This window comes from Salvelinus namaycush, chromosome 7, assembly GCF_016432855.1.
Source record: "Salvelinus namaycush isolate Seneca chromosome 7, SaNama_1.0, whole genome shotgun sequence".
Lineage (NCBI taxonomy): Eukaryota > Metazoa > Chordata > Actinopteri > Salmoniformes > Salmonidae > Salvelinus > Salvelinus namaycush.
The window spans coordinates 48,106,859-48,134,297 of NC_052313.1; the positions used below are offsets into that span (position 1 = coordinate 48,106,859).

At 43.8% G+C, this 27,439-nt stretch overlaps 3 protein-coding genes across 4 annotated transcripts; 1 reads left to right on the top strand and 2 right to left on the bottom strand.

Annotated features, from left to right (window-relative positions):
* Positions 1 to 1,555: 1,555 nt before the first annotated feature.
* On the bottom strand, positions 1,556 to 7,922 carry timmdc1 (translocase of inner mitochondrial membrane domain containing 1). 2 transcript variants are annotated; one of them, XM_038998138.1, is made up of 8 exons: positions 7,830 to 7,922; positions 6,869 to 7,166; positions 6,431 to 6,596; positions 6,164 to 6,252; positions 5,971 to 6,038; positions 3,362 to 3,440; positions 2,066 to 2,176; positions 1,556 to 1,984 (listed from the first exon to the last, which is right to left on the bottom strand). In XM_038998138.1, exons 2-8 carry the CDS (start codon positions 7,135 to 7,137, stop codon positions 1,834 to 1,836), a joined length of 933 nt encoding a protein of 310 aa, XP_038854066.1. In that variant the 5' UTR covers positions 7,138 to 7,166; positions 7,830 to 7,922; the 3' UTR covers positions 1,556 to 1,833. The 2 variants fall into 2 exon arrangements, with proteins under 2 accessions (XP_038854066.1, XP_038854067.1); XM_038998139.1 differs by having other exon boundaries at positions 7,870 to 7,902.
* A 73-nt stretch (positions 7,923 to 7,995) lies between these two features.
* poglut1 (protein O-glucosyltransferase 1) lies at positions 7,996 to 13,460 on the bottom strand. Its single transcript, XM_038997088.1, has 10 exons — positions 13,368 to 13,460; positions 12,282 to 12,378; positions 11,995 to 12,138; positions 11,636 to 11,771; positions 11,336 to 11,457; positions 11,077 to 11,236; positions 10,889 to 10,947; positions 10,248 to 10,415; positions 10,041 to 10,097; positions 7,996 to 9,901 (listed from the first exon to the last, which is right to left on the bottom strand). The coding sequence occupies exons 1-10, from the start codon at positions 13,441 to 13,443 to the stop codon at positions 9,745 to 9,747; spliced, it is 1,176 nt and encodes a 391-aa protein (XP_038853016.1). The 5' UTR covers positions 13,444 to 13,460; the 3' UTR covers positions 7,996 to 9,744.
* A 2,558-nt stretch (positions 13,461 to 16,018) lies between these two features.
* Positions 16,019 to 25,572, top strand: LOC120050499 (calsequestrin-2-like). The gene is made up of 11 exons (XM_038997089.1): positions 16,019 to 16,491; positions 19,954 to 20,038; positions 20,279 to 20,379; positions 22,512 to 22,620; positions 23,243 to 23,316; positions 23,436 to 23,566; positions 23,906 to 23,951; positions 24,053 to 24,107; positions 24,409 to 24,509; positions 24,627 to 24,701; positions 24,871 to 25,572. Exons 1-11 carry the CDS (start codon positions 16,255 to 16,257, stop codon positions 25,090 to 25,092), a joined length of 1,236 nt encoding a protein of 411 aa, XP_038853017.1. The 5' UTR covers positions 16,019 to 16,254; the 3' UTR covers positions 25,093 to 25,572.
* Positions 25,573 to 27,439: the final 1,867 nt, after the last annotated feature.

A 27,439-nucleotide genomic window follows, 5' to 3' on the forward strand; every position in this document is an offset into this window, starting at 1 on the left:
CCACTGGAATTGTGATACAGTGAATTATAAGTGAAATAATCTCTCTGTAAACAATTGTTGGGAAAATTACTTGTGTCATGCACAAAGTGGATGTCCTAACCGACTTGCCAAAACTATAGTATGTTGATAAGAAATTTGTGGAGTGGTTGAAAAAACAGTTTTAATGACTCCAACCTAAGTGTATGTAAACTTCCGACTTCAACTGTATGTTTTAAAAGCCTGTCATTGTTTTGTCTAAAACATGCTGCCCAGTGCCCTGAAAATAAATTCCATACATTCCTAATGCCATTCTAATCAAATTATTTAAATTTTAACTGTAGGCTAGCCTTCTGCTGGGAGGTGAAGAGGAATGCATTTCTTTAGTAATAGCTCCCTGGAACAAAAGGAGACACTATTGCATTACATTTCAACAAAAACTAATTTGCATAATAATGCTTACATCACTTGTTGATCTGAGCAGACTCCCTCTGATAGGACATGAAATGTAATTCATTCAGATGATGATTGAATTGAATTACACAATCATAACTTAATGACACACTAAAGCACATGGCTGTAACCGATCGTCACTGACCAAACCTTTAAAAGTAGAATTAGAATGTTAGCTGTGTTAACTAACGACTCGTCTCTCTTTCCAATCTCCTGGCTATTTGTTGTCAATCTGAGTCGCGTTCCGAGCCCCAGCTGTTAGTGTGCCACATCTTGTTTACAGCAGGGGCAGAGGCTATGTTTGACCTAGTTGCTGCTGACAAGCCCAGGGGCCAACATCACAGGCCTACAAACAGACATGGAAACACACAGATTGTAATTCAATTTTCATGTTTCTAGACACACGCCCCACTGCCATTAAGAAAGAATAAAGCAGGTCAATTCCATGGTAACAGAATGCTGAGACTCCAATTTTTCAATTCTAAATGTATTTTTTTTTTTACCAAAATGCATTTACTTGAACAGTGCAGATGCAAAGTTTGGTAACAGAAGGATGGCACAAACAGCACAAACCGTTCTTCTGTTAACAAACTTTGCATTTGCACTGTTCAAAGAAATGTTTTTGTAAAATGTTCAATGGAAATTGTTAAAAGTCGTCCTTGTGCATAGCTTTATGGTTTGTTTAACTTTGCAATCATTGGTTTTTGTTTGGCATACATTTTAAAGTGAAAAATCGGGAGTCTCAGCATCATTACCATGGAATTGCCTAGCAGTCGTTTGCTTGATCAATTTTCTGAACATAATGGCAATGTGATTGTGTCTTAACCTACACACTGGGCAGCAGGCAGCCTAGCGGTTCAGAGCGTTGGGACAGTAACCGAAAGGTCGCTGGTTTGAATCCCGAGCTGACTAAGTGAAAAATCTGATGTGCGCTTGAGCAAAACACAACCCTAATTGCTCCTGTAAGTTGCTCTGGATAAGAGCGTCTGCTAAATGACTAAAATGTAGTGCTTTTCCTCAGAGTTCTTCTGAATAATGGGACCACAACTTCCAACCCACTGGCTCTCAGCCTCATGTACTTTACACACAATGTCATGACTAATGCAGTGGATTTCAGACTTGAAGATACTGTGTCATTATTGCCATTTATATTAAATATGTTGGAAATCATTTCAAAGTTCCAGACAAAGTCATCACATTTACAGTATCATTCATAATTCAGCATCAATACATATTTTGTTGAGCAAATAAGTAGGTCCTCTTTTCTATTCAACAGAACATAGAATAGAGTAGTCAACATCAAAAGAAACCAGTATGTCCTCAGAGGTGAGGAAAGTCTCACCCACCATTGTCTGTCTGTGAGGATGGCTATGATTGGTATCAGTTAGAGTATTTCAGCTGCTGTCAATGGCTGTCAGAGTCCTGGGCCACGCCCTCGTTCCGTGGTAAACTGAGCAGCTCCTGGATCTTCTGTATGTCCTGATCTACATCCTGGATCCGCCCACTGCTGCTCAAATCACCAATCAGGTCATCCGTCAACTGCAAACGGGCACTCCTTGAGGGCGTAGGAAAAAGTGAGTGAATACTAGGAGTAAAAAAAAGTGTGTGTGTGTGTTTTGATGCCCATGGAATGTACCATTCCGCCAGTTTTAGTTCATACAGCTCTCTGCGCTCCCTCCTCCTCCTCTCCCGGACCGTTTCTCCCGCCAATCCCTGCATGGCGATGATCAGAACTCCTGCCGGCACCCTGACAAGAGATGACATGAGCCGAGCTGACATCACCTTCATTCCAACATGTCAATGTTCTGCGTCACATTAAATTATGTCACTGTGGCTGTCACTTACTCTCAATAACCCTCAGCCTGTTATACAATACAGAGAGTTTGGCCAACTTCAGAGCTGGACGCCATGTTGCTGCCTCTCTGAGCATTTAATTGTTTCACTCATGAGTATCAATCAGGGTTTCATCTATCCAGGTTCCCATTATCGACTACAGCTCTCATTCCAAACCCCCTAAACATAGCTTAGCATGAAGAGCTGTGGTGGCTGTCACTCACTTAGTAACCCGGCCCGCCCCTATCACCTCGTCCATGTGTCAGGACTATGAGGGAGGTAGGGGCAGACATTTGGAGCGTGATGTGTTATCTGATTAGCTGCCTGCTTTCATTTCTCCCTCCCCCCTCCCCTGCACCTGGCTGAGGCTGTGGGTGCTCCTGGGGCTGTTTGCACACATCAAACACACGGTCCAGGTGGCTGGGCACTGAGGCAGACATGGACAGCGCTCTGCTTCGCTCTGGAGACACAGCAACATGGCTTGAATGTTGGATCACATACACCCAGTCCATTACTACTCTAAAAACCTTCACTGACACATTAGATATACATACAAATCAAAGACTATGTGACAGACATGGAAAGGGGAAGAGAGACAGGAGAGGAAAAGGAGGGAGAAGACAGGAGAAGAGGATATGACAGAAGGGACTAGTGCAGCAGCGATAGAGGGAGCTGGATGGAGATGAAACGCTGGCGTAACAATGGGGTGGTAAAAATAAATGGGCAGCTGCTGCCTTGGCCTCTGTCCCTGCTCTACTGCCCCAAACACAGCCCTCTGCAACGCACATGAGTCCCTCTGGCACCCAGCGCATGGCTAGGGGGAGGGAGGGGGGCTGGAGGGTTGGGAGAGGAGGAAAGGGTGCAGCTGGGAAGCAGAGGGGTTGCAGGGAGGGGGCGCAGCTGGCAGCCAGAGACTTGCTTCTGACATCCTTCAGGCTTCATAGTTCATATTTTACCATACTGCAGGGTAAGCCTGGACTATCTGGCTCCCTCAAACTATTCCTCATACCTCTTCTCCACTGTCAACACTATTACTCCAGGTAACCACTTTGTTCAAAACTAGCCCGTTATTTTGCCATTGAAAACGCTCATATCTCACCCCATGGTTGCTCCTATGGCCGTGCCTGCCACCAGTCCCCCAAGACCCAGGTTCAGCCTGAATAGGCCTCCTGTCACAGCTGCTCAAACCCACACAGGCAGGAATGTCATACTCACACATTTACAATAATCCCACTTACTGTGCTTTCAGAAAGTATTCATACCCCTTGACTTATTCGACATTTTGTTGTGTTACAGCCTGAATTCAAAATAAAATAAAATCTCTCACCCATCTACACACAATGCCCCATAATGACAAAGTGAAAACATGTTTTTAGAAATTAGCAAATGTATTAAAAATTAAATACAGAAATGACTAATTTACATAAGTATTAACACCCTTGAGCCAATACTTTGTAGAAGCAGCACCATTGGTGGCGATTACAGCTTTTAGTCGTGTTGGGTATGTCTGTATCAGCTTTGTACATCTGGATTTGGGGATTTTCTCCCATTCTTCCTTGCAGATGTTTTCAAGCTCTATTAAGTTAGATGGGGAGCGGCGGTGTACTTCCACAGATTTTCAATGGGATTCAAGTCTGGGCCACTCAAGGACTTTCACAGTCTTGTTCTGAAGCCATTCCAGCATTGCTTTGGCTGTATGCTTGGGGTCATTGTCCTGTTGGAACGTAAATCTTTGCCCCAGTCTAAGGTTGTTTGCACTGAAGCAGGATTTGCATGTATGTCTCCATTCATTGTTCCCTCTATCCTTACCAGTCTCCCAAGTCCCTGCTGCTGAAAAGCATCCCCATAGCATGATGCTGCCACTACCATGCTTCACGGTAGGGATGGTGTTAGATGGGTGATGAGCTGTGCCTGGTTTTCTCCAGACATAACGTTTTGCATTCAGGTCAGAGTTACATTTCTGTCTCATCAGACCACATAATCTTTTGCCTTATGCTCAGATTCTTTCACGTGCCCTTCTGCAAACTCCAAGCATGCTTTCATGTGACTTTTTCTCAGGAGTGCCTTCCGTCTGGCCACTCTCCCATAAAACCCAGATTTCCCAATGGAGACCACTGTGCTCATGGAAATTTTCAACACTCTAGAAAATTGTTTTATACCCTTCCCCAGATATATGCCTGATCACAATTCTCTCTCGGAAATCTACAGACAGTTCCTTGGACTTCATGGTATAGTTTCTGCTCTGACAAGCACTGTCAACTGTGGGACTTTATATAGACAGGTGTGTTTCTTTCTAAATCATGTCCAAACAATTGAATTGGCCACAGGTGGACTCCAATGAAGTTGTAGCGACATTATCAAAGGAAATTGGATGCACCTGAGCTCAATTTGAAGTGTCATAGCAACGGGGTGTGAATACTTATGTAAATTAGATGTTTTTCATTTTCAACAAATTAGCTGAAATTTCGAAAATGGGTGACATTTAAACAATTATTTAACAATTTTTAATTCCGTAGAGCTCAGAGACAGGATTGTGATTTGGAAAGGCACACACCTGTCTATATAAGGTCCCACAGTTGACCGTGCAAAAACCAAGCCATGAGGTCGAAATAATTGTCCGTAGAGCTCCGAGACAGGATTGTGTCGAGGCACAGATCTGGTGAAGGGTACCAAAACATTTCTTCAGCATTGAAGGTCCCCAAGAACACAGTGGCCTCCATTCTTAAATGGAAGAAGTTTGGAACCACCAACTCTTCCTAGAGCTGGCCGCCCGGCCAAACTGAGCAATCGGTGGAGAAGCGCCTTGGTCAGGGAGGTGATCAAGAACCCAATGGTCACTTTGACAGAGCTCCATAGTTCCTCTGTGGCGATGGGAGAACCTTCCAGAAGGACAACCATCTGTGCAGCACTCCACCAATCAGGCCTTTATGGTAGAGTGGCCAGATGGAAGCCACTCCTCAGTTAAAGGCACATGACAGCCCGCTTGGAGTTTGCGAGCATCATGCTGTGGGGATGTTTTTCAGCGGCAGGGACTGGGAGACAAGTCAGGATCGAGGCAAAGATGAATGGAGCAAAGTACAGAGAGATCCTTGATGAAAACCTGCTCCAGAGCACTCAGGACCTCGGACTGGGGCAAAGGTTCACCTTCCAACAGGACAACAACCCTAAGCACACACCCAAGACAACACAGGAGTGGCTTCGGGACAAGTCTCTGAATGTCCGAGTGGCCCGGACTTGAACCCGATCAAACATCTCTGGAGAGACCTGTAAATAGCTGTGCAGCAACGCTCCCCATCCAACCTGACAGAGCTTGAGAGGATCTGCAGAGAAGAATGGGAGAAACTCCCCAAATACAGGTGTGCCAAGTTTGTAGCATCATACCCAAGAAGACTCAAGGCTGTAATTGCTGCCAAAAGTGCTTCAACAAAGTACTGAGTAAAGGGTCTGAATACTTATGTAAATGTGATATTTCTGTTTTCTGTTTTTGCTTTGTCATTATGGGTTATTGTGTGTAGGGAAAAAAAACTATTTAATACACTTTAGAATAAGGCTGTAACTGAACAAAATGTGGAAAAAGTCAAGGGGTCTGAATACTTTCCTTAGGCACTGTATATGTCTTACAAATTATTACTGTGAAGTAGTTGAATAAGTGTGGGTGTGTATAATACATTGAGGTATCCTCTCCATTTGGGTGTTGAAGTAACTCACCTCCGGCTGCTGCGTAGTGGCTGAGGGTATACTTATCTCTGTACACAGACAGGCCTGTGCTCACAGTGCTAACAGAACACACACACAGAGAGCGAGAGAATCAACCAATGTCACTGAACACAGGAGAACAAACTAATATAGTGGCCACAGAGGAAAGAGTCCCATACTGAATAGTCATGTAGTTATTGTTTACTTGAATAATGTGACGAAGGCTGCCACTCTCCAGCTCCACCTCCAGCCATACCTCACAAAGCCCCGGATGGCTGCGTTATGGGCAGAACGCTGGGGGAGAACAACGACAACACAAAGCCTCCATCAACACAAGACAAACATTTTTTTTTTTTTAATTGACAGACAATGTACTTTTGCTGCACTTGGGAAATGTATACAAAAGCACTGACATCGTATTGCATGTATGTATGTAATGGCCTGCTGTTAATTCACAACCGCAGACACTCACCACAGCTTCCACTCGGCTGTGGTATATCTCAGCCTGGTGGAGCTGGATGAACCTCTCCCTGGCGTGCCGGGCGGCGGGCAGCCCTCCGTAGATCATGCCGGCCAAGGCGGCAGCGAAGGTACTCTTCACCACGCTGGAGAGCTCCTCAGGATACTTCTGCATTTCACTGGGAGCACAGGAAAGGGGTGTAAAAACAAGCTTTAAAATCAAACAGAGCATTTTTAGACAGCCAATGTATGAAGCCCTGTAAGGCAAGTGATGGTTATGCTACACTAGAAGTCTGGAACCTTCTAAACTAACTGGAACCTTCTAAACTAAGTGCAGGCTAGAAAACTCATCTGCTGCACAGGTAAGCAATGGGGAGCGATCCCCGATGGTGATGGGTTTACTCAGCTAAGCCACAGACAATAGGAGAGAGGTGTCACGGTCATAACTTACTCCCTGTCGAAGAGATCCTTGATGCGGTCCCATCCAGTGTCTGGGAACTCTGGCTTGCCCACGAGGCTGGGCAGGGGGGAGGGGATCTGTACCGGGGCAGGAGCCACACTGTCAGCTGCATGGACCCTGGGGAAGAGGAGGCCCAGGGAGGGCATGGCTAGCTGGAGGAGACCCCCCAGTGGTCTGGTGCAGAGGGTGCCCTGGGGGGCAGAGGCTGCCTGCTGACACGGGGCTGGGGACGCCCCAGGCCGTTCAGGAGGATGCATCATGAACGCTTCACCAGCAGTGGGAGCTGGATCTGAGAACACATGGCCAGGAGCTAGGATGTTACACTTATGTTACAGCTAATCCTTCTGCTAAATAAATGCCCCTTGGGCAGAGGAAACGAGAGAAAATGGACAAAACACAAACAGTACAACAGCTGTTTTAATACCGCATCTGACATCGCATAGTCATTAGTGTGTACAATAGAATACCTACTGTACATTACTATACATTTCTAGAGTTGGTATTTATTGTAATGGAACTTTAACACTTGCTGGAACATTGATAAATACGGTCTACACTGGCTGGAAATGATCAGGCTAGCTACAATCAGCTGTTATGACATATGGGTCAACAACACCCAAGGTAAAGATGCCCACTTAGGTAACCTATCGTATGAAGCAGACTGAACGACAATAGATATGTTACGTTTGCATTCAAGTGGAGCAGGTGAGGTGACACGGTTACCAAAGACGGTACATGTCTTTACCATAACTTCACGTTCTCAAAGCATCTTGTTCCATGCGAACAAGCAAAGAGCTAAGGGGATTCATCATGCTAGCTAACGTTAGCTGTGTATGCGAACTTGTTCAGCAGTTCCGTGCTTGTGAAGCAGTCTATTATTTGTCTAACGTAGCTAAGCATAGTTATATCGCAGACTACGTTTGAACGGTTAAGTTGTTTTCTGAGTATTTACCTATTTATTCTGAAAGGTCCTTGTAGTTTGTCTTTCCTACCTGCTGCTGATTTCCACCGGCACACCCCTGAACTGCTAGCTAGTAAATTAAAGCTATTTAGTTGGAGAGCACCCCCTTCAGGTGGAGGACCAAACATACACATTCATTGGAGACAATTGTGCATTTACTTGATTTGAATGGTTTATTACAGAGTTAAAAATGATACATTCGATATAAAAATGTAAAATGTAAGGAAACAAAACATTGACAAAAGGCTGTTATTGCATCATATCACAACATTGTCATTGTGTTTCAAGCCAAAAAATAGCATCAATTACTATTAATTAAAGCCCAACTGACAAACCAAAACTATTCCACCGATTTTGCAGGCGAATCAACCTGCCCATGATAGTACAATCTCTGTGCATACAATACTCTGACTAACCATGAAGATCACATTATATGTTTTGACCACAAGCTGAACATAGTTTTTTGGCATTGCACCTCGTAGTCTTTGGTCAAGACAATACACAGCGCAAAGTACCTTACATTCGTGTATGCCACAGCTGTAGAATCAGAGAACTAACACATACATTCTACAATGGGAAATCTTGAACATATTAAAAATTTCATTTCCATTGTGGCTTATACTCATCATTTCCAAGGCAGGTCCAAGTAAAGTAGTGTAGTGACAGTGGGCTTGACATGTCATTCTACATTAATGAATCACGTTCTATTGGCACTTGGTGTTGAGTGTAGTTATTTACTGCTTAATATGTAGTGTTTCAAGCTTCATCGTATCGCTACAGTATATGGCAATGGTAGTGTATTGTTCTTCTTAAACAGAGGCAACACTCTTGAGGTGAGGAGTGTTTTGGTTGTGTTTGTAGTTGAATGGACCACTGGCAATAAAATGGAAGATGTAAGTATCAACTCCTGAGCAGCATACAGGGCTTGTCACACACTAGAGGGCAGTAAGGGAAAGCAGATGGAAAATGGGCTTTTAGGTGAAATTTCCCAGAATCAACCAATTTCATAGATTTTTCACACAATTTCAGTGTGGGGTGAGAACTGATTTCGCCTAATAGCAAACGCTATTAAGCTCTTTATAAATCCTCTACCCTAAGTTCCTTTTGAGGCATAAAGTCGCTGATATTTTGAGCATGGAAAGACTAAATACCAGGCCTGGGTTCAAATACATGTGTATTTGATAATTTGTTAAGTAAATACAGAGAAAATAAAGTATTTTCAAATAATGTGGCCCGAATCAACTACTTGTATTGGAATTATTTGAAAGTACTGTATTTTCAGAGGGGTTGGGTTAAATGCATTAAACGCATTTCAGTTGAATGCATTCAGTTGTACAACTGACTATATATCCCCCTTTCCCTTTCAAATACTAATTTCAACATCAAAAAATGTAATGCCTGGGCTAAATGCATGGGAGTGTATTTGAGTCAGCGTATTTGCGTATTTTCAAATACATTCCAATATTCAACTATTTGTCTTTTCAAATAAAAAAAGACCTAAATAATTACTTCCAAATATATTTGAAAGTAATTCTAATACCCTACACAGTATTTGAACCCAGGTCTGCTAAATACAAACTGTAAACTGTGTGATAGAACCAATATATACAGTATCCTACTCTTTCTGTGTGCTAATCCCAATGGTAATTTCAATCCCAAATAGCCGCTTTCTTCTTATAGCGTTTTTAAGCTCCTAAATCTTCTATAACACAATACTTTAAAAAGGTACTCCATTACATCTAACCCTATGAAGAATCTATGGGGAGACAACAGCCTAAATGTGAAGACCAGCAATTCCTAATTCTAAGACCAGCATTAGGAACATTAATAAGCAGTGTGATCTGCCGCTATCTATTGACTGGAGCTGCCTCCATATAGTCCATACAGAGTGACCCCCCTGGCTCGGTCACAGTTCTGTCCTCCCATGCTTGTGGATGACCTGATTGTAGTTAGTCTTCCTCTGGAGTTTGTACTTGAGCAGCCCACCAAACTCAGTGAGGAGTCTCTCCCAGTAACACGACACATCCTCCATCCTCAGGTGGTCCAGGATGAACCGCTGACCCCTGGAGGCAGAGGTTGGTCAACTAACATAAGTCAACAATATCAATAGTCTGATTATTTAGCATGCTACTGTACAAGCTGTGAGAAAGCAGACAGTTAATGTAACCAGTCTAAAGCCATTTTTTCTAGTTTCTAGATTACCTAGCGGCAATCTCTTGAGCGACGTCATCGTTTTCTTTCACAAACTGTAGCAGTTCCCTGGAAAGACAGAAAAAGGGGACATCACTATATATATATATATAACAGAGAACATTCAGACATTAGACAAACCACATATTCCACTACACTACCCATGGAGCAGGTTGACAGTTGAACAGTTATGATACACAGCCAAGCCAGACAGGTCACCTGAGGTCAGAGAGGTCCTGTTTGACAGGGATGTAGTGTACCCAGGGCAGCAGCTGGGGATAGAAGAACTCCAGCCACTCCTCCCCTACATGGAAGACCAGAGAGCCACACAGGAACAGGTGCTTGAGGCGGAAGCTGGCCGCCACGCCCCGGAAGTTGAACAGGTACCTGAGGGGTTAGAGGTCAGATGATGAGGTAGGAATTGTGGTGGAAATCACACAGTGTGTACAGGGTAAGGAAAAAGTTACCCTGTCCTTGGTAGTCTGCAACGGGTGGGGCCACAATGGTGAGGTAATGATTTGGAGCCCTGGCCTGACGTACAAACGTAACTGACAATGCACCCCTGTAGTGTTTTATTCCATAGCTGAAGGTTTAAGATAAATAACCAGGGTTAATTAACAGACCTTTGAAACAGGTAATGGAAGTTTCCCTCTCAACTCATGAAAACCAGGGCCATGTTTTCTCAGTCAATCTAAAAATCTCTGAAGCTAAAAACATTTTTTTTTTTTAAATTAGTCTAATTTTATCCAGGCTGACCTGGAAAATGCCAGTGAGTGAAGCCACATCTATGCACTTGATGTAAAACATTGTAAACACAAAACCAAGCTCAATGCAATTCCACCATAATATCTTGTTCTTACTTGTATTGACAGTGCTCCACCAGGGGAATCTCCTTAGCTGGTGGTCTACCTAGTGTGTCCTAAGAAAAAAAAGAAGAGGCTATTGAACAGTTGTTGATGTTGATATTGCGGTTGAAAAACATAACACTGCTCTCAGTGCATTCAAGCCACTGTCACACAGACATTTGCATTGGTAGTTCCAGACGGACCTTCTCAGACTTCCAGGCCTGGTTCTTTGTGTACTCAGCATCCACCAGGTCTGGAGCCTCTCTGGATAGAAGGACCAGGGGGTCCCTCTCAGGACTAGTCCTGGATCCTCTGAAGAATCCTCTGGACTCTTTCCTCTTCCAGGGCCACTGTGCTGCCGATCTAACACAAACAGAGTGTTTGTGAATAACAGAGAAAATTATCTGGTAAAATAAATAAAATACAAGTGTTTCCTTGTATCACAAGGAGGTCAAAACCAACTTTTTAAGGTCATCCCTCATGAGGTCCCATCGTCCTAGTCCAGTGGGATATATGGGCCATACCGCCGGGCCCCCCTCCCAAAAGGTCCAGGCAGGATACATGATGTCCTGGTAGTCAGCAGTCTGAATGCACACCACACACTTTCATTTTACACACACAAATGCCATCACATTGGACAACTCTCTTTTACTACTTCCAACAAATATATATACATTTACAAAAGTAAAAACATTTCTAAATAACATAAAAGCAACACTGTTGTGTGTGTGTGATGAGGACATGTATGGTCGCAGAGCTGACCTTACTGAAAGACAGGACAGGCAGGATAGGCTGCACCCAGCCTGGCACCTGAGGGTAGTCTCGCACGTTCACCACCATCTCCACGTCTGGCAACTTGTCAATCACCTGCAAGATGAAGTGCTCCACCCCACTACACCTAAACCAATCAGAGAGACAGACAGCTGAGACATGATGACTATCATATTAACTAGCTCACTACTGATATAGGCCTAAAGATAATACATTTTACTAAATGATCGACCACTAATTAATGGATTATCATACAAAACCAGGGTCTGATTTCTAAGCTTGATGAGAAACACTTGCACACACAAACTCAGATGTGTACACAGACTAATTTGAATGTTTTGTTTCCTCACCTGGCTGGGAACATACAGTTCTGTTCCCGATACAGTTTACCACTAATGATTTGGTAATGGGTGCCCACGCCACGACGAAGCGTGTCCGCCATTAGCTCCTCAGACACTCCCTCTCTGAAGGGTTGTAGGTCATCATTCAAGACACTGGATGGATTGAGGACAATGGAGAAAGAATGAAGGATCTGCTCTAACAAGGCAACCAACGGCTTTGGTTAAAAAGCTGAAACCCTTTTGTATAGCAATACTGTTCTCATAGGGAGCAACATCAGTTCTCCTGCATGCATTACCTGAGATGGCAACTGCAGTTGTATGGGCTGCAAGGCTTGTAAAGTTGCGTGGCTTTGGTGATCTTTTCAAGGTATATCTGCCACCTGCCACCATTACCTAATAAAACAGAGCTTGTTAGGCAAAGAGCATGCACTTGCTGGACTACTGAAATACAGATCAGTGTGCATGATTGCTTACACACTGAAAGCCTGTGGCAAAGGCTACTTACACTGCATTGGGTTGTAAATACGGGATAAGCTAGCTGCACACTAGTATTTAGAAGAGACTGAGGTCAGGAAAGGCAACCTGGTCTCAAAGCATTTAATAGTATTCTGTACATAAATCTGAGACACTCCATTTCGTATGATATGTTACAAATTGCAATTCATATGATATGTTAAGTATTCCAATTTGTTGTGGCTAACGATAGCTAGGTGGTTAACTTCAGCTAGCGGTTAAGGTTAAGAGTTAGCGTCAGCTAACATTCTAAGTAGATGCAAAGTAGCTAAAAAGTAGTTGCAAAGTTTCTAATTAGCTAAAATTGACCATGAATAGATTCGAACACGCAACCTTTGGGTGCCTTGACATTTGCGTTATATGCCCACCCGAACAACCACACTCCTTTCCTTTTTACTTTAAGTAACCTTCTGTCTTATGTAACCATACTGTATTTTACTAATTTAGTATGTCGGATTTACATTTACTGTGTTACATCTAGTCTATGAGACCAGGCTGGGAAAGGTTAGGTTAAATGTCAGAATCTGACCTAACGTTACTACAACTCTGACAGACCTGTTGCATTACATTAACCAACCTTAGCTAAAGTAACAATTTGAGCCACACGGTTAATCAAATTCCTTCTTTAAAGGGATGCCTTGGGAAAACTCTGTATCCAATATTGTATTAAGATTTCTGCCAAAAAATCAAAAAATATTATTTCGCATACAACCAATTGGTTCTACTTGCAAGCTAACTTAGTTTGTTAGCTAACGTTAACTGGGCTAGCTAGCTAGGATGAATGGGAACTCCTGAGAATAATTCGGTCATGCAATTTCAGTCCAGCACAGACCTCCAAAAATGTACATATTCCATAGCTTTATTGTTACCTAATCCGGCCACGATGAAATCAACTCCACAAAACTGTAAAGTTAGAAGAGGGATCAAGAGCCACGGCAGCTTCATTTTCTTCGCTTAGACAGTTAGCGATGACTGACGCTTGGTCAGCCTCTAGTTTGGTCTGAAAACCCTTACCGTAATTACAGGTATTGACGTATCTTTACCGTAATATTGGGACCGTTTGCGCATATGTGTGTTCTGTCAGCCTGGTCTCATAGACTAGATGTAACATAGTAAACGTAAATCCGAGGCCCTAAATTAGTATGATATGTAATGTTTGGTATAGTTACATAAAACACGTTACTTAAAGCTACAATATGTAATTTTTTGGGAGACCTGACCAAATTCAAATAGAAACGTGCGTTATAAATCTTGAATGCAAGTATAGTAAGAAGTAGATCTTCTGTTCGTTATTTCTAGGCTTCTCGTTCTTAAGTTTAGTTTTTGTGTCTTTTACTTTCGGTTTTGTACACCAGTTTCAAACAGCTGAAAATACAATATTTTTGGTTATGGAACATATATTTCACAACGATTTAGATGGTACAATGACTCTCCACACAATGACTTTTGTTACATAAACTGAAATTAGGCGAACAATTATAATTTTTAATTTTAGCAAACAAGAAGTAGCAGAGCGATTTCTGCATAGTGCATCTTTAAAGAAGCACTATGCAGAAAACGCTCCTCCATTTCCTGGTTGTTAAATTCTAATAGTTTGCCTAATCTCATCACGGATAACTTTAGGATTTTAGCTAATTAGTAACTTTGCAAATACTTACTACTTTTTAGCTACTTTGCAACTACTTATCATGTTAGCTAACCCTAACTTTAACCCTTCAACCTAACTCCTAACCCTAACTCCTAACCTTAACTCCTAACCTTAACGCCTAACCCTAACGCCTAGCCTAGCTAACGTTAGCCACATTGCTAACATTAGTGTTAGCCACAACAAATTGGGATTCGTAACATGTCATACGCTTTGCACATTCATAACATATTGTACGAATTGCAATTCGGAACATATCATACGAAATGGATGATGGACATCCACAAATTAATACCTACCATAAGAAACTTAACATATCATACTACATGGCAAAAAACAGATTTCCTTTTACTATGTTACATGTAGCTCTGAGTCCAGGTTGGTTCTCCAATCTCTACATTGCTTATTTTTGTTTCAATGTAAAGAGGCCTCAATCTGCTGCTTTTTAGATTTGAATTTGATCAAACACAAAACACATTCAATCACAGTTATGTACACACCCTCGTTCAATGCTGTTAGTCCCTCTGACAAATATAGGACACAGACATATTACATTTGTATACTTTTCTCTCGTGTCTTCAATGGCATTGTAAGTGTTATTTTGGCCCTCTCTACCCAGCCTTGGAGCTACATTACACAATGAACAAATCAGTATTCAGTATGCTCATCTGTACCATGGAAACACACTGTTAGTCTGGGTACCAGTCTGTTAAAATATCATTCCATTCCTTGCCATTTGGCATATGACACGGAGTACAAGGATTGGAATGTTAGCTAAACACACTGTGGCTTCCTTAGCATAAACAGTGGCTTGTGTGAGGGCAATGATTACATTTCCTTCACATCTCTGAAACTGGAAACACTTATCTCCCTCACTAGCTTTAAGCACCAGCTGTCAGAGCAGCTCACAGATTACTGCACCTGGACATAGCCCATCTTTAATTTAGCCCAAACAACTACCTCTTCCCCGACTGTATTTATTTAGTTATTTATTTTGCTCCTTTGCACCCCATTATTTCTATTTCTACTTTGCACATTCTTCCACTGCAAATCTACCATTCCAGTGTTTTACTTGTTATATTGTATTTACTTCGCCACCATGGCCTTTTTTTGCCTTTACCTCCCTTATCTCACCTCATTTGCTCACATTGTATATAGACTTATTTTTCTACTGTATTATTGACTGTATGTTTGTTTTATTCCATGTGTAACTCTGTGTTGTTGTATGTGTTGAACTGCTTTGCTTTATCTTGGCCAGGTCGCAATTGTAAATGAGAACTTGTTCTCAACTTGCCTACCTGGTTGAATAAAGGTTAAATAAAATAAAATAAATTGTAGATCAGGCTTTATACCTATTATTCTTTAAACACCCTACTGTATTAGGATAACATGCATGCTGTAACAGCACTTCACATTACTGAAAACACACTCATTCCAAAAATAATGGTGAACCCTCTCACTCCAGATCCACTTCTCTCCTCTGCCCCACATCCCAACTCCTTGGCTATTCCCCCGACAGCTAGAGAGATGTTTCATCATGTCAGGCGCTGATAGAGAGACAGTGGAAACTCCCTGGGGTTCTTCCATCTATCTATCCGTCCTCTTTTCTGCAGCCCAACAGTTATTTTAATCCCAGAAACAACTGGCCTCATAAAAAGGCCCCGAAAGTGCGATAGAGAGGGGGTCACTTGCTATTTTATTGTGAGCTTTCCACTCTGCCAAAGCTCCCTGGATTCACTTTTGGGGACTTATTTTTTAACCACAGTGTGAGGCAGTCAAGAAAGAGAAAGAGAAAGACAGAAGGAAAGAGAGAGAACGAGGAAGGAAAAGAGAGAGAGAGGCAGACAGAGAACTAGAGAGAGTGAAGAAGAGAGAGAGAAAGAGATAGAGAGAGTGAAAGAATACAACTAGAGCTGGAGACTTTAGGGCGAACAACAATTCTACTCTTGCTTGTTATTTGCAAAACTTTCTGTTTCTTTTACTGGTGCAAATTGGTGGCTAGTACTGGCTACTATCCATTGAAGTCTCAAGGGTTATAGTTCTGTATAGTTTCCCCTGCATCTTCCAGTTCCTACTCATTGTCCATTAGTGGGCATTTCCCTCTAAGAAACATGCAGCTCTTCTGGCTGTCTCTGTTGCCCTGTCTGTACGTGACCTCTCAGTGCTCTGCAGAGCAGGGACTGGAGTTCCCCAGCTTTGACGGGAAGGACCGCGTTCTGCACATCAACGAACGCAACTACAAGAAGGCTCTGAAGATGTTTGACATGCTGTGCCTACTCTACCATGAGCCGCAGCCGGCTCACAAAGGCAGGCAGAAGCAGCTTCAGATGACTGAGCTTGTGCTGGAGGTAAGAGGGGGAGAGGGGGAGAGGGGGAAGAGGAGATGAGGTGAGAGTGGAGGAGAGAGGGAGGAAGGTAGTGCAGGGATGTTCAGATGCTATAGGTCAGCCAACAGGGGCCAACATTCCTTGTCTGAGGGTCAGTGCTATCTGGGATCCTTGGGATGTCCCTACCCCCCCATTGAAGTTTAAATTTAAAATGGTTAAGGTAAGGGTTAAGATTAGGGTTAGGGTTAGGGTTAGGTAAGGGTTATGGTTATGGTAATCGTTATGGTTATGGTTATGGTTAAGGTTAGGGTTTAGGGTAGAGACATTCCAAGGATCCCGGATAGTAGACGTTTCCTGGTAAGCAAGGTCAATAAGGTTGTGAATAGGATTATGGGATTATTATTCGACCCCAAGACAAAATGTGTAGAGCACAGACAAAAGGTCATTTTAACAGATGAGGATGGGGACATGTAGAGCTTTAAGGCTTAATGGTAATCACAGTGAATTTATACATTTAATTTGATAATTGACATGGCAGATATATTACACATCCTAGTTCCTTAGATACGTCTTTGTAAAAGCACCTGTTTGTTCCCAAGGTCAGCATCGTCTTTCCATCACATTCAAGCTGGTTGATTTACATGTCTTCCCTCGCTGAAGTTAACCGTCTGTCACTTCAACTCCGGTGACATCATAAATAGAGTTGACATCTTTATGCGCCACGAGGACATTTTAAATGAGGATTGCTGGACACTGTGTGGACAAGAGAAATAAGTTCTGTGCCTGGACAGCAGATATATGACCATTTGAGAAGCCTTTGTAACACAAGATTTGATGTCAGAGTTTAGTCAAAGCCAAATGTTTAGCCAAATGGCACCTCAACCACACATACCTTTCTGTCACTTACACGGAAGCGTATCTGTTACAACATGTCATGAGAAAGAACAGACTAAAACTAGAATAATATCTTATTTCCATTTTCCATACTTGATAAACGTGTCTAAGTCATTCCACGGAGGGCTGAGTGTCTGCGGGTTTTCGCTCCACCCTTGTACTTGATTGATGAATTAAGGTCACTAATTAGTAAGGAACTCCCCTCACCTGGTTGTCTAGGTCTTAATTGAAAGGAAAAAACAAAAACCCTTAGACACTCGGCCCTCCGTGGAATAAGTTTGACACCCCTGACCTAAAGAGTGAACTCTACGGGTTATATTGCTGTCATTTGTCAAAGGTTGATGGGTAGTTTCAGAGAGAGCATTACCTGGTTTCTCTTGTAGAACAGAGCAATATCATACCATCAGGACGTGATGATTATGTGTATTCCCAGGACTGTTTCTAGGTCAGCTTATAATTAGAGTTTATACAGTGCATTCGGAAATTATTCAGACCCCTGGACTTTTTCCACTTTTCATTAAATTACAGCCTAATTCTGAAATGGATTAAATGAAAAAAATTCTATCTACACACAATACCTCATAATGACAAAGTGAAAACAGGTTTTTAGACATCAAAAAAAAAACAGAAATACCTTATTTACATAAGTATTCAAACCCTTTGCTATGAGACTCGAACTTGAGCTCAGGTGCGTCCTGTTTCCATCGGTCATCCTTGAGATGTTTCTACAACTTGATTGGAGTCCATCTTTGGAAAATTCAAATGATTGGACATGATTTGGAAAGGCACACAAGGTCCCATAGTTGGTCCCACAGTTGACAGTGCATGTCAGAGCAAAAACCAAGCCATGAGGTCGAAGGAATTGTCAGTAGAGTGCCGAGACTGTATCCTGTCGAGGCACAGATCTGGGTAAGGGTACCAAAAACTTTTTGCAGCATTGAAGATCCTCAAGAACACAGCGGCCTCCATCATTCTTAAATGGAAGTTTGGAAGTTTGGAACCACCAAGATTTTTCCTAGAGCTGGCCGCCCGGCTAAACTGAGCAATAGGGGGAGAAGGGCCTTGGTCAGGAAGGTGACCAAGAACCCGATGGTCACTCTGACAGAGTTCCTCTGTGGAGATGGGATAGCCTTCCAGAAGGACAACCATCTCTGCAGCACTCCACCAATCAGGCCTTTACGGTAGAGTGGCCAGACGGAAGCCACTCCTTAGTAAAAGACACATGACAGCCCGCTTGGAGTTTGCCAAAAGGCACCTAAAGGACTCTCAGACCATGAGACACAAGATTCTCTGGTCTGATGAAACCAAGATTGAATTCTTTGGTCTGAATGCCAAGCGTAACGTCTGGAAGAAATCTGTCACCATCCCTACAGTGAAGCGATGTTTTTCAGAGGCAGGGACTGAGGGACTAGTCAGGATCGAGGGAAAGATGAACGGAGCAAAATACAGAGATCCTTGATGAAAACCTGCTCCAGAGCGCTCAGGACCTCAGACTGGGACAAAGGTTCACCTTCCAACAGGACAACACAGCCAAGACAACACAGTCAAGACAATGCAGGAATGGCTTGGTCTCTGAGTGTCCTTGAGTGGCCCAGCCAGAGCCCGAACTTGAACCCGATCGAACATCTCTGGAGATACTTGAAAATAGTTGTGCAGCGACACTCCTCATCCAACCTGACAGAGCTTGTGAGGATCTGCAGAGAAGAATGGGAGAAACTCCCCAAATAGAGGTGTGCCAAGCTTTTGCTTCATACCCAGGAAGACTCGAGGCTGAAGGTGCTTCAACAAGGTACTGAGTAAAGGGTCTGAATACTTATGTAAATGTGATATTTCAGTTTTTTTTATACATTTGCAAAAATGTCTAAACCTGTTTTTGCTTTGTCATTATGGGGCATTGTGTGTAGATTGCTGATGGGAAAACACGATTTAATCCGTTTTAGAATAAGGCTGTAACCTAACAAAATGTGGACAAAGACAAGGGGTCTGAATACTTTCCGAATGCACTATAACTACTTAATTGGCTAAGAAAACATTAACCAGCTAATAAAAGAGGCTCAATTGCTTCTTGTGACAGTATAAATGCATACTAAACAGTAGCTTAACTGTTTGCAAACATCTGTTTTTCAGAAAGTTAGAAGTACCCACCCCATTCACAACAAAAGGACCTGAGTCAAACTCCACTTTAGCCCTCTGCAGTGCAGTGGTAATTTAGAGGCCTTTGTTCCTCTCTGAGAAATTGTTCTTTGAACAGTAAACAGTGCTGACACTTACAAAGGAGTTTCTCCCACAGTCAGTCCACAGGGTGCTCTCTTCTAGAAACTTGGTGATCAAAGCTGTATAGACAAAGACAGCACTGGCTGCAGTTGCTAGCCAAAATTCCAAGCATCAGGGAGAGAGGAAGTTGAGTTTGAAAGCAGGTTATATATCTCTATTTCCCACAGTGGACTAATACAATGCTGAATTTTTCTAATAATTGAGGTGGATCATAAGAAAATAAGTGCCCACAACACCCCAAACAACACATTGTTGCTACGTTGTTGAAATATCAAGTTGGCTGATGACAAATGTTGTGTTTTGGTAAATCCGCAGCTGACTGCACAGGTCCTGGAGGACAAGGACATTGGCTTTGGGATGGTCGACTCCCAGAAGGATGCCAAAGTTGCCAAGAAACTGGGTACGTCGTAATTTGTCATATATACTGTAGGTCCCAGTGTGTTTCCTGGTCAGGTTACATGGTCAGGCAAACCCCTGGTCACAAAACACGAATATGGAAACAAGGCTCTGAACTATTCCTTTACATCAAAAATATCAAAATGGCATAACCTCTACAAAATAGGTATTTGTCAAGGCCTGTTTTCCAGTTGGCACTCAGTCACCAATGCTTCCTGAATCCTACTTTCCTCTGGGCCCTCAGGTTTGGAGGAGGAGGGCAGTCTGTACATCTTCAAGGACGACCGTGTGATCGAGTTTGACGGGGAACTCTCAGCAGACACCCTGGTGGAATTCCTGCTGGATGTGAGTAGGATCATTAGGGGAGGGAGGGGGGAGAGAGAGGGAAGAGGGAGGTAGGAGAGAGAGGGAGGGGGAGGTGGGAGGTGAGAGGGAAGCGGGAGGTAGGAGAGAGAGGGAAGAGGGAGATAGGAGAGAGAGGGAAGAGGGAGGCAGGAGAGAGAGGGAAGGGGGAGGTAGCAGAGAGAGGGAAGAGGGAGGTAGCAGAGAGAGGGAAGAGGGAGGTAGGAGAGAGAGGGAAGAGGGAGGGAGGAGAGAGAGGGAAGGGGGAGGTGGGAGGTGAGAGGGAAGAGGGAGGTAGGAGAGACAGGGAAGAGGGAGGTAGGAGAGACAGGGAAGAGGGAGGTAGGAGAGAGAGGGAAGAGGGAGGTAGGCGAGAGAGGGAAGGGGGAGGCGGGAGGTGAGAGGGAGGTAGAAGAGAGAGGGAAGGGGGAGGTAGCAGAGAGAGGGAAGAGGGAGGTAGCAGAGAGAGGGAAGTGGGAGGTAGGAGAGAGAGGGAAGGGGGAGGTGGGAGGTGAGAGGGAAGAGGGAGGTAGAAGAGAGAGGGAAGAGAGAGGGGGAAGAGAGAGGGAAGAGGGAGGTAGTAGAGAGAGGGAAGAGGGAGATAGGAAAGAGAGGGAAGTGGGAGGGAGGAGAGAGAGGGAAGGGGGAGGTAGGAGGTGAGAGGGAAGAGGGAGGTAGGAGAGACAGGGAAGAGGGAGGTAGGAGAGAGAGGGAAGAGGGAGGTAGGAGAGAGAGGGAAGGGGGAGGTGGGAGGGAAGAGGGAGGTAGGAGAGAGAGGGAAGTGAGAGGGGGGAGAGAGAGGGAAGAGGGAGGTAGGAGAGAGAGGGAAGAGGGAGAGAGAGGGAAGAGGGAGGTGGGAGAGAGAGGGAAGAGGGAGGTAGGAGAGAGAGGGAAGAGGGAGGTAGGAGAGAGAGGGAAGGGGGAGGTGGGAGGTGAGAGGGAAGAGGGAGGTAGGAGAGAGAGGGAAGAGAGACAGGGGAGAGAGAGGGAAGAGGGAGGCAGGAGAGAGAGGGAAGAGGGAGGTAAGAGAGAGAGGGAAGAGGGAGGTAGGAGAGAGAGGGAAGAGGGAGGTAGGAGAGAGGGAAGGGGGAGGTGGGAGGTGAGAGGGAAGAGGGAGGTAGGAGAGACAGGGAAGAGGGAAGAGGGAGGGAGGAGGTGAGAGGGAAGAGGGAGGTAGGAGAGAGAGGGAAGTGAGAGGGGGGAATGAGAGGGAAGAGGGAGGTAGGAGAGAGAGGGAAGGGGGAGGTGGGAGGTAAGAGGGAGGTAGGAGAGACAGGGAAGAGGGAAGAGGGAGGTGGGAGGTGAGAGGGAAGAGAGAGGTAGGAGAGAGAGGGAAGTGAGAGGGGGGAGTGAGAGGGAAGAGGGAGGTATTAGAGAGAGGGAAGAGGGAGAGGGGAGAGAGAGGGAAGAGGGAGGTGGGAGAGAGAGGGAAGAGGGAGGTGGGAGAGAGAGGGAAGAGGGAGGTGGGAGAGAGAGGGAAGAGGGAGGTAGGAGAGAGAGGGAAGGGGGAGGTGGGAGAGAGAGGGAAGAGGGAGGTAGGAGAGAGAGGGAAGGGGGAGGTGGAAGAGAGAGGGAAGAGGGAGGTAGGAGAGAGAGGGAAGAGGGAGGTAGAAGAGAGGGAAGAGGGAGCTGCTGGGACATGGGAGAGAGAGGTAAGAGGAAGGTGGAAGAGAGAGGGAAGAGGGACGTGTCTCTTCCTCCACTGTAAGAGGGATATAACCACAGGGGGAGAAGACTTCCTAGCTCATCATGTTATAAAAAATGAACGGCCTCTGCCTTGTTAGATGATATGTAAATGCTGCATTGTAATGCAAGGCTCAGCAGGAGAACACTGTAAGTCCTCTTCCCCTTGTCTTTCCTGGGAGAAAAAACAGAGTTAGTGTTTGAAGCAATGTTGTAACTGGTAAATATAGCTGTTGGTGTAGAGTTTGAATGGAGTAGAGAGCAAACATGATGAATTAATAAAAGATAAACGCAAGGAGTAAACTTGTATTGCTCATGTACAGTACAAACAATGCTTTTTGCCTAATTCAAGTGGCAACTTTTCTGTTATTAAAGGCAACTCACTCATCACAGCCCACTCTCTCCCACTGTGTTAATGAATGGCCATGCTGTTGTGCTGCTCTGCCCCCTAGGTGTTGGAAGACCCAGTGGAGCTCATCAGTAACCCTATGGAACTGAGGGCCTTTGAGAGGATGGAGGAAGACATACGCCTCATTGGTTACTTCAAGGGAGAGGACTCATGTGAGTCTGTGTATGCCTAAGCATGCATTATGGGACGGCCTGTTCACACGAGTCAAACAAGTGAATTGTGTGAAGAACTGCTGTTCTTGCCCTATACTCCCCAGAAGCGCACTACTTCACATAGGACCTAATAGAGGGAAATAGTCATTAAGCCAGCTGCTAAAAAGACACTTTGTTCTGGGCTGATCTACACTCCTTTTTGCCTCCTGAGAGGCTTTTAATAGCTCCTAGTTCTCTGTCTAATAGGTCGAGAGCAATTATAGACAGTGCTGCTCCAAAGAAGAAACCGAGACACGAGAGAAGGGAAGATAAAATCTCATATTTGACAGAGGCATGATGCAGCTTTTATTAGGAAAAATCCTATTTCGGAGAGAAGATTGTAGGTCCTACGGCCGTGACCTTAGGGCTTTATTGAGAGGATAGCCTGGCGCCTCAGAAGCTGGATGTAAAATGGTTCTGTTACTGAGGAGGAGGAGGGAGAGAGATTACGCTGGGAAATTGAAATTGAATGTCAACCCATGTTTTCCTGATCACATAGTTTTCTGAAGGAAGATGAGTTTTGAATGCAATCCTGCCAAACTGTAATCTGTTTCTTTCTCTCCCTCTTCTTCCATTCTATCAGACTACAAGGCGTTCCAGGAGGCCTCAGAGAGGTTTCAGCCCTACATCAAGTTCTTCGCCACGTTCGACAAAGCTGTAAGTACAGTACACTCCACAAACCTGAATCAAGTCAAACCTGTGTGTGTGTGTAGACAGTATCGAGGTCAGTTTCTACACAACATCAGTGATGGCTAAGTATGTGTGTTGTGATGCAGACGGCGAAGCACCTTTCTCTGAAGATGAACGAGGTGAACTTCTATGAGCCCTTCATGGAGGAACCAGCCATCCTCCCTGGCAGGCAACTCTCAGAGATGGAGATAGTGGAGTTTGTCCACCAACACAAAAGGTTACCCTAAAAAAGATTTCATTTCAGTGCTCGAACACACCAATAGCGTTTGCCTGCCGAGAGTGAACGGTGTGCAAACCGATTTTACATGTAGAACCGCGTGAAAATGTTGTCAGTCAGACTTCACTGAACGATCGATAGATGAACAGGAGATCCACATTCAATGCGATGTGTGCGACCCTTTAGTTCGGTGGTTCTAACTTCTCCCATTGGTGCAAATCATTAGAATCCAGTCATTTTTCATATCGTCCCTGATAATATTCCTTATCTCATATGGATGACTCAGTTTACTGTTGGATATTCTTGAAATGTTGTGTAGCTGCGGTCTGTCTTCTGCAGGGCGACTCTGAGAAAGCTGCGAGCAGAGGACATGTTTGAGACATGGGTGAGTTACCTACAGTATTACTGTACCTCTCCCTGAGAAAAGGGAATTATACTGGTGGTATTATATGTGTACCCTTTACAAATTCAACATCCCTTTCCCAGGAGGATGACTTGGATGGGATCCACATTGTAGCCTTTGCTGAGGAGGAAGACCCTGGTTTGTTGATCTTTATTTTCCCATTTTTAAAGCTGGAATCCTTAATGGTGAAACTGCAACGTCCGTTTGGGATGTTACAGCAACAAAGAAGTTACTGAAAACAACAGATAGAACAGCAGAACAGGTACTGCAATTTCCTCTCCTCCATTTGGCCACAAAATAAAAACAATAACAAAGGTGCTGGGGCGGACAGTGGCGCTGTTTCCCCTAATTCGGATTCCATATTTAACACAGTACATGGATAGACACACAAATGGGTGCGTACAAATATCTCTAAGCTGTCCGTCTGTGATTTCTCCAGATGGTTATGAGTTCCTGGAGATCCTGAAAGATGTGGCCAGAGACAACACCAACAACCCTGAGCTCAGTATAGTGTGGATTGACCCTGATGACTTCCCACTGGTATGACCTCTGACCCCACACACACCATCATACTGTATATGATGACCTATTTCATCTGGTGTGATTGTTCAGCTTCATAAACTGCACCAATGCTTCGTGTCTGTCTCCCCGATCCAGCTGACCACATACTGGGAGAAGACCTTCAAGGTGAACCTGTTTAAGCCTCAGATTGGAGTTGTGAACGTGACAGACGTAAGTTGAGCTCTCCTTTAACTTAAGTTGTGTTCCACCTGTTAGTTCAACGTAATGGTAAGATAATATCTGTGGACATCTCGTTACAAGAGAATCTGTATGACCTCTTGAGCCGAAGACAAAATTCAATTGGATGATTGTGGTTGAACTTTGACCCCCACTGTGGCAGGCGGACAGTGTCTGGCTGGACATGTCCAACGATGAAGACCTGCCCACAGCTGAGGAACTGGAGGACTGGATAGAAGACGTGCTGTCTGGGAAGGTCAACACTGAGGATGACGATGATGTTAAGGATGATTATGATTATGACGGGGTTGACAGAGAGGATGGGCACCATGGTGACGATCACGAGGATCATGGAGACTACGATGACCATGATGACAGTGACTAACCTGCAGTCCAGTAGAGATTTCATGGGTTAGGTTTTATTGAAGAGTCTGGTATTTTATCTTGTATTTTCATGGAAATTGTAGGGTGAAATGGTAGTTGCATGAGAATGATCTAATAGTAAACGCTTGGTTTCTTTGGGATTTATTTAAATAAGTACATGTATAGCCTTTACTGCTTGATACCAGGTAGTTATCTGTAGTGTTCAGTTCTTTGTACTAGAAGCACTAAAATAACCAATTGTTACCATGCAATTTCTCAGACCATAGCAAGTAAATACTTAATTAGACTGTGAAATAAACTGCAACACCAGTACATCATAGAATGACTTTTTACATTTTCTAAATAAAAGCTCAAGCTTCTTTATGGCGGAGGATTGTAAATGTAAAGGTTCTTATGAGTCCAGGTTGTGTTGTCTTGATTCCATAAATACTCGATTGTATAACTATGTGATACTGTATGAATAAATGTAATGTAACCTAAAGGTTTTGGTTGTGTGTATGCGTGTGATGTGTGTGTACCAGTGGAGGCTGGTGGGAGGAGCTATAAGAGGACGGACTCATTTTAATGGCTGGAATGGAATTAATGAAACGGTATCAAACATATAGAAACCACGTTGACTCCGTTCCATTTATTCCATTCCAGCCATTACAATGAGCATGTCCTCCTATAGCTCCTCCCACCAGCCTCCACTGGTGTGTACGTGCAGTGGTGGAAAATGCTTAAGTAAAAATACTTTAAAGTACTACTTAAGTTGTTTTTTGAGGTATATGTACTTTACTTCACTATTTATATTTTTGACAACTTTTACTTCACTACATTCCTAAAGAAAATAATGCAGTTTTTACATTTCCTTGACACCCAAAAGTACTCATAACATTTTGAATGCTTAGCAGGACAGGAAAATGGTCCAATTCAGGCACTTATCAAGAGAACATCCCTGGTCATCTCTACTGTCTCTGATCTGGCGGACTCACAAAACACACATGCTTCATTTGTAAAGGATGTCTGAGTGTTGGAGTGTGCCCCTGGCTATCCGTAAATTCCAAAAACAAGAAAATGGTGCCGTTTGGTTTGCTTAATATAAGGAATTTGAAATGATTTGTTTTTTTACTCTAACTTTTGATACTTAAGTATATTTAAAAACAAATACTTTTAGACTTTTACTCAAGTAGTATTTCACTTGAGTCATTTTCTATTAAGGTATCTTTACTTTTACTCAAGTATGACAACTGGGTACTGTGTGTGTGTGTGTGTGTGTGTGTGTGTGTGTGTGTGTGTGTGTGTGTGTGTGTGTGTGTGTGTGTGTGTGTGTGTGTGTGTGTGTGTGTGTGTGTGTGTGTGTGTGTGTGTGTGTGTGTGTGTGTGTGTGTGTGTGTGTGTGTGTGTGTGTGTGGGGTGAGTGAGTGAGTGAGTGAGTGAGTGAGTGAGTGAGTGAGTGAGTGAGAGAGAGAGAGAGAGAGAGAGAGAGAGAGAGAGAGAGAGAGAGAGAGAGAGAGAGAGAGAGAGAGAGAGAGAGAGAGAGAGAGAGAGAGAGAGAGAGAGAGAGAGAGAGAGAGAGAGAGAGAGAGAGAGAGAGAGAGAGAGCTTCAGACCCCTATCATTATAGAGGCTCCTTAACTCTACCCCTCAATCAATCGTCTCTTTTTCTTTGATTTTGCACCTGCAATAAACCTCCCTCTAAGTTCCCCACAAAAAAACGAACACGTTTTAGGGCCACATTGTTGAGCTGATAGAGGTCATCTCCATCCTGGGCCTCATTCATTACCCACTCTTATCCTCTTTCTAAGGGTCATGTCTGGAAGGGATTATAGCTAACACTAAAATTAAATTAAATTAAAAAAAACTTTTCCTAACATTAACCTAATTCTCCTAACCTGATACATTAATTCTCCCAACCTGCTGTGTAAGTTCTCCTATACCAGCTACGAAAAGTCAATTTTAATAAAAGCTGTATCCCTTCTCGACCAAATCCTTTCTTAGTCCCCATCTTCCATGGAGCTTGTGCTGGTCACTGAATAACCCAACCCCTGAACTACATGCCAGCCGCTCTTTGCATTTACTTCAGCCATTATTCATGTTGAACATCATCACGTTTTGTCGTGACACGGGTATCAATAAAACTGAAGGCCCTGGAGACTCTCACTGGGGGCCACAACCATAATTCACACACTCATTCTGGTCTTAAGTGTTTTCACTCCCCGGTTCCCATGGGGCAGGGAGAACATGCAGTGATCTGTCCTGTCGCCTACGGATACAACCTCTTAGCACCTCCACCACATCCCTTCAGCCATAGCATGGCATGTTTATGTATTTTGCCATAATCCAAACATACTGTCTGCATACCACAG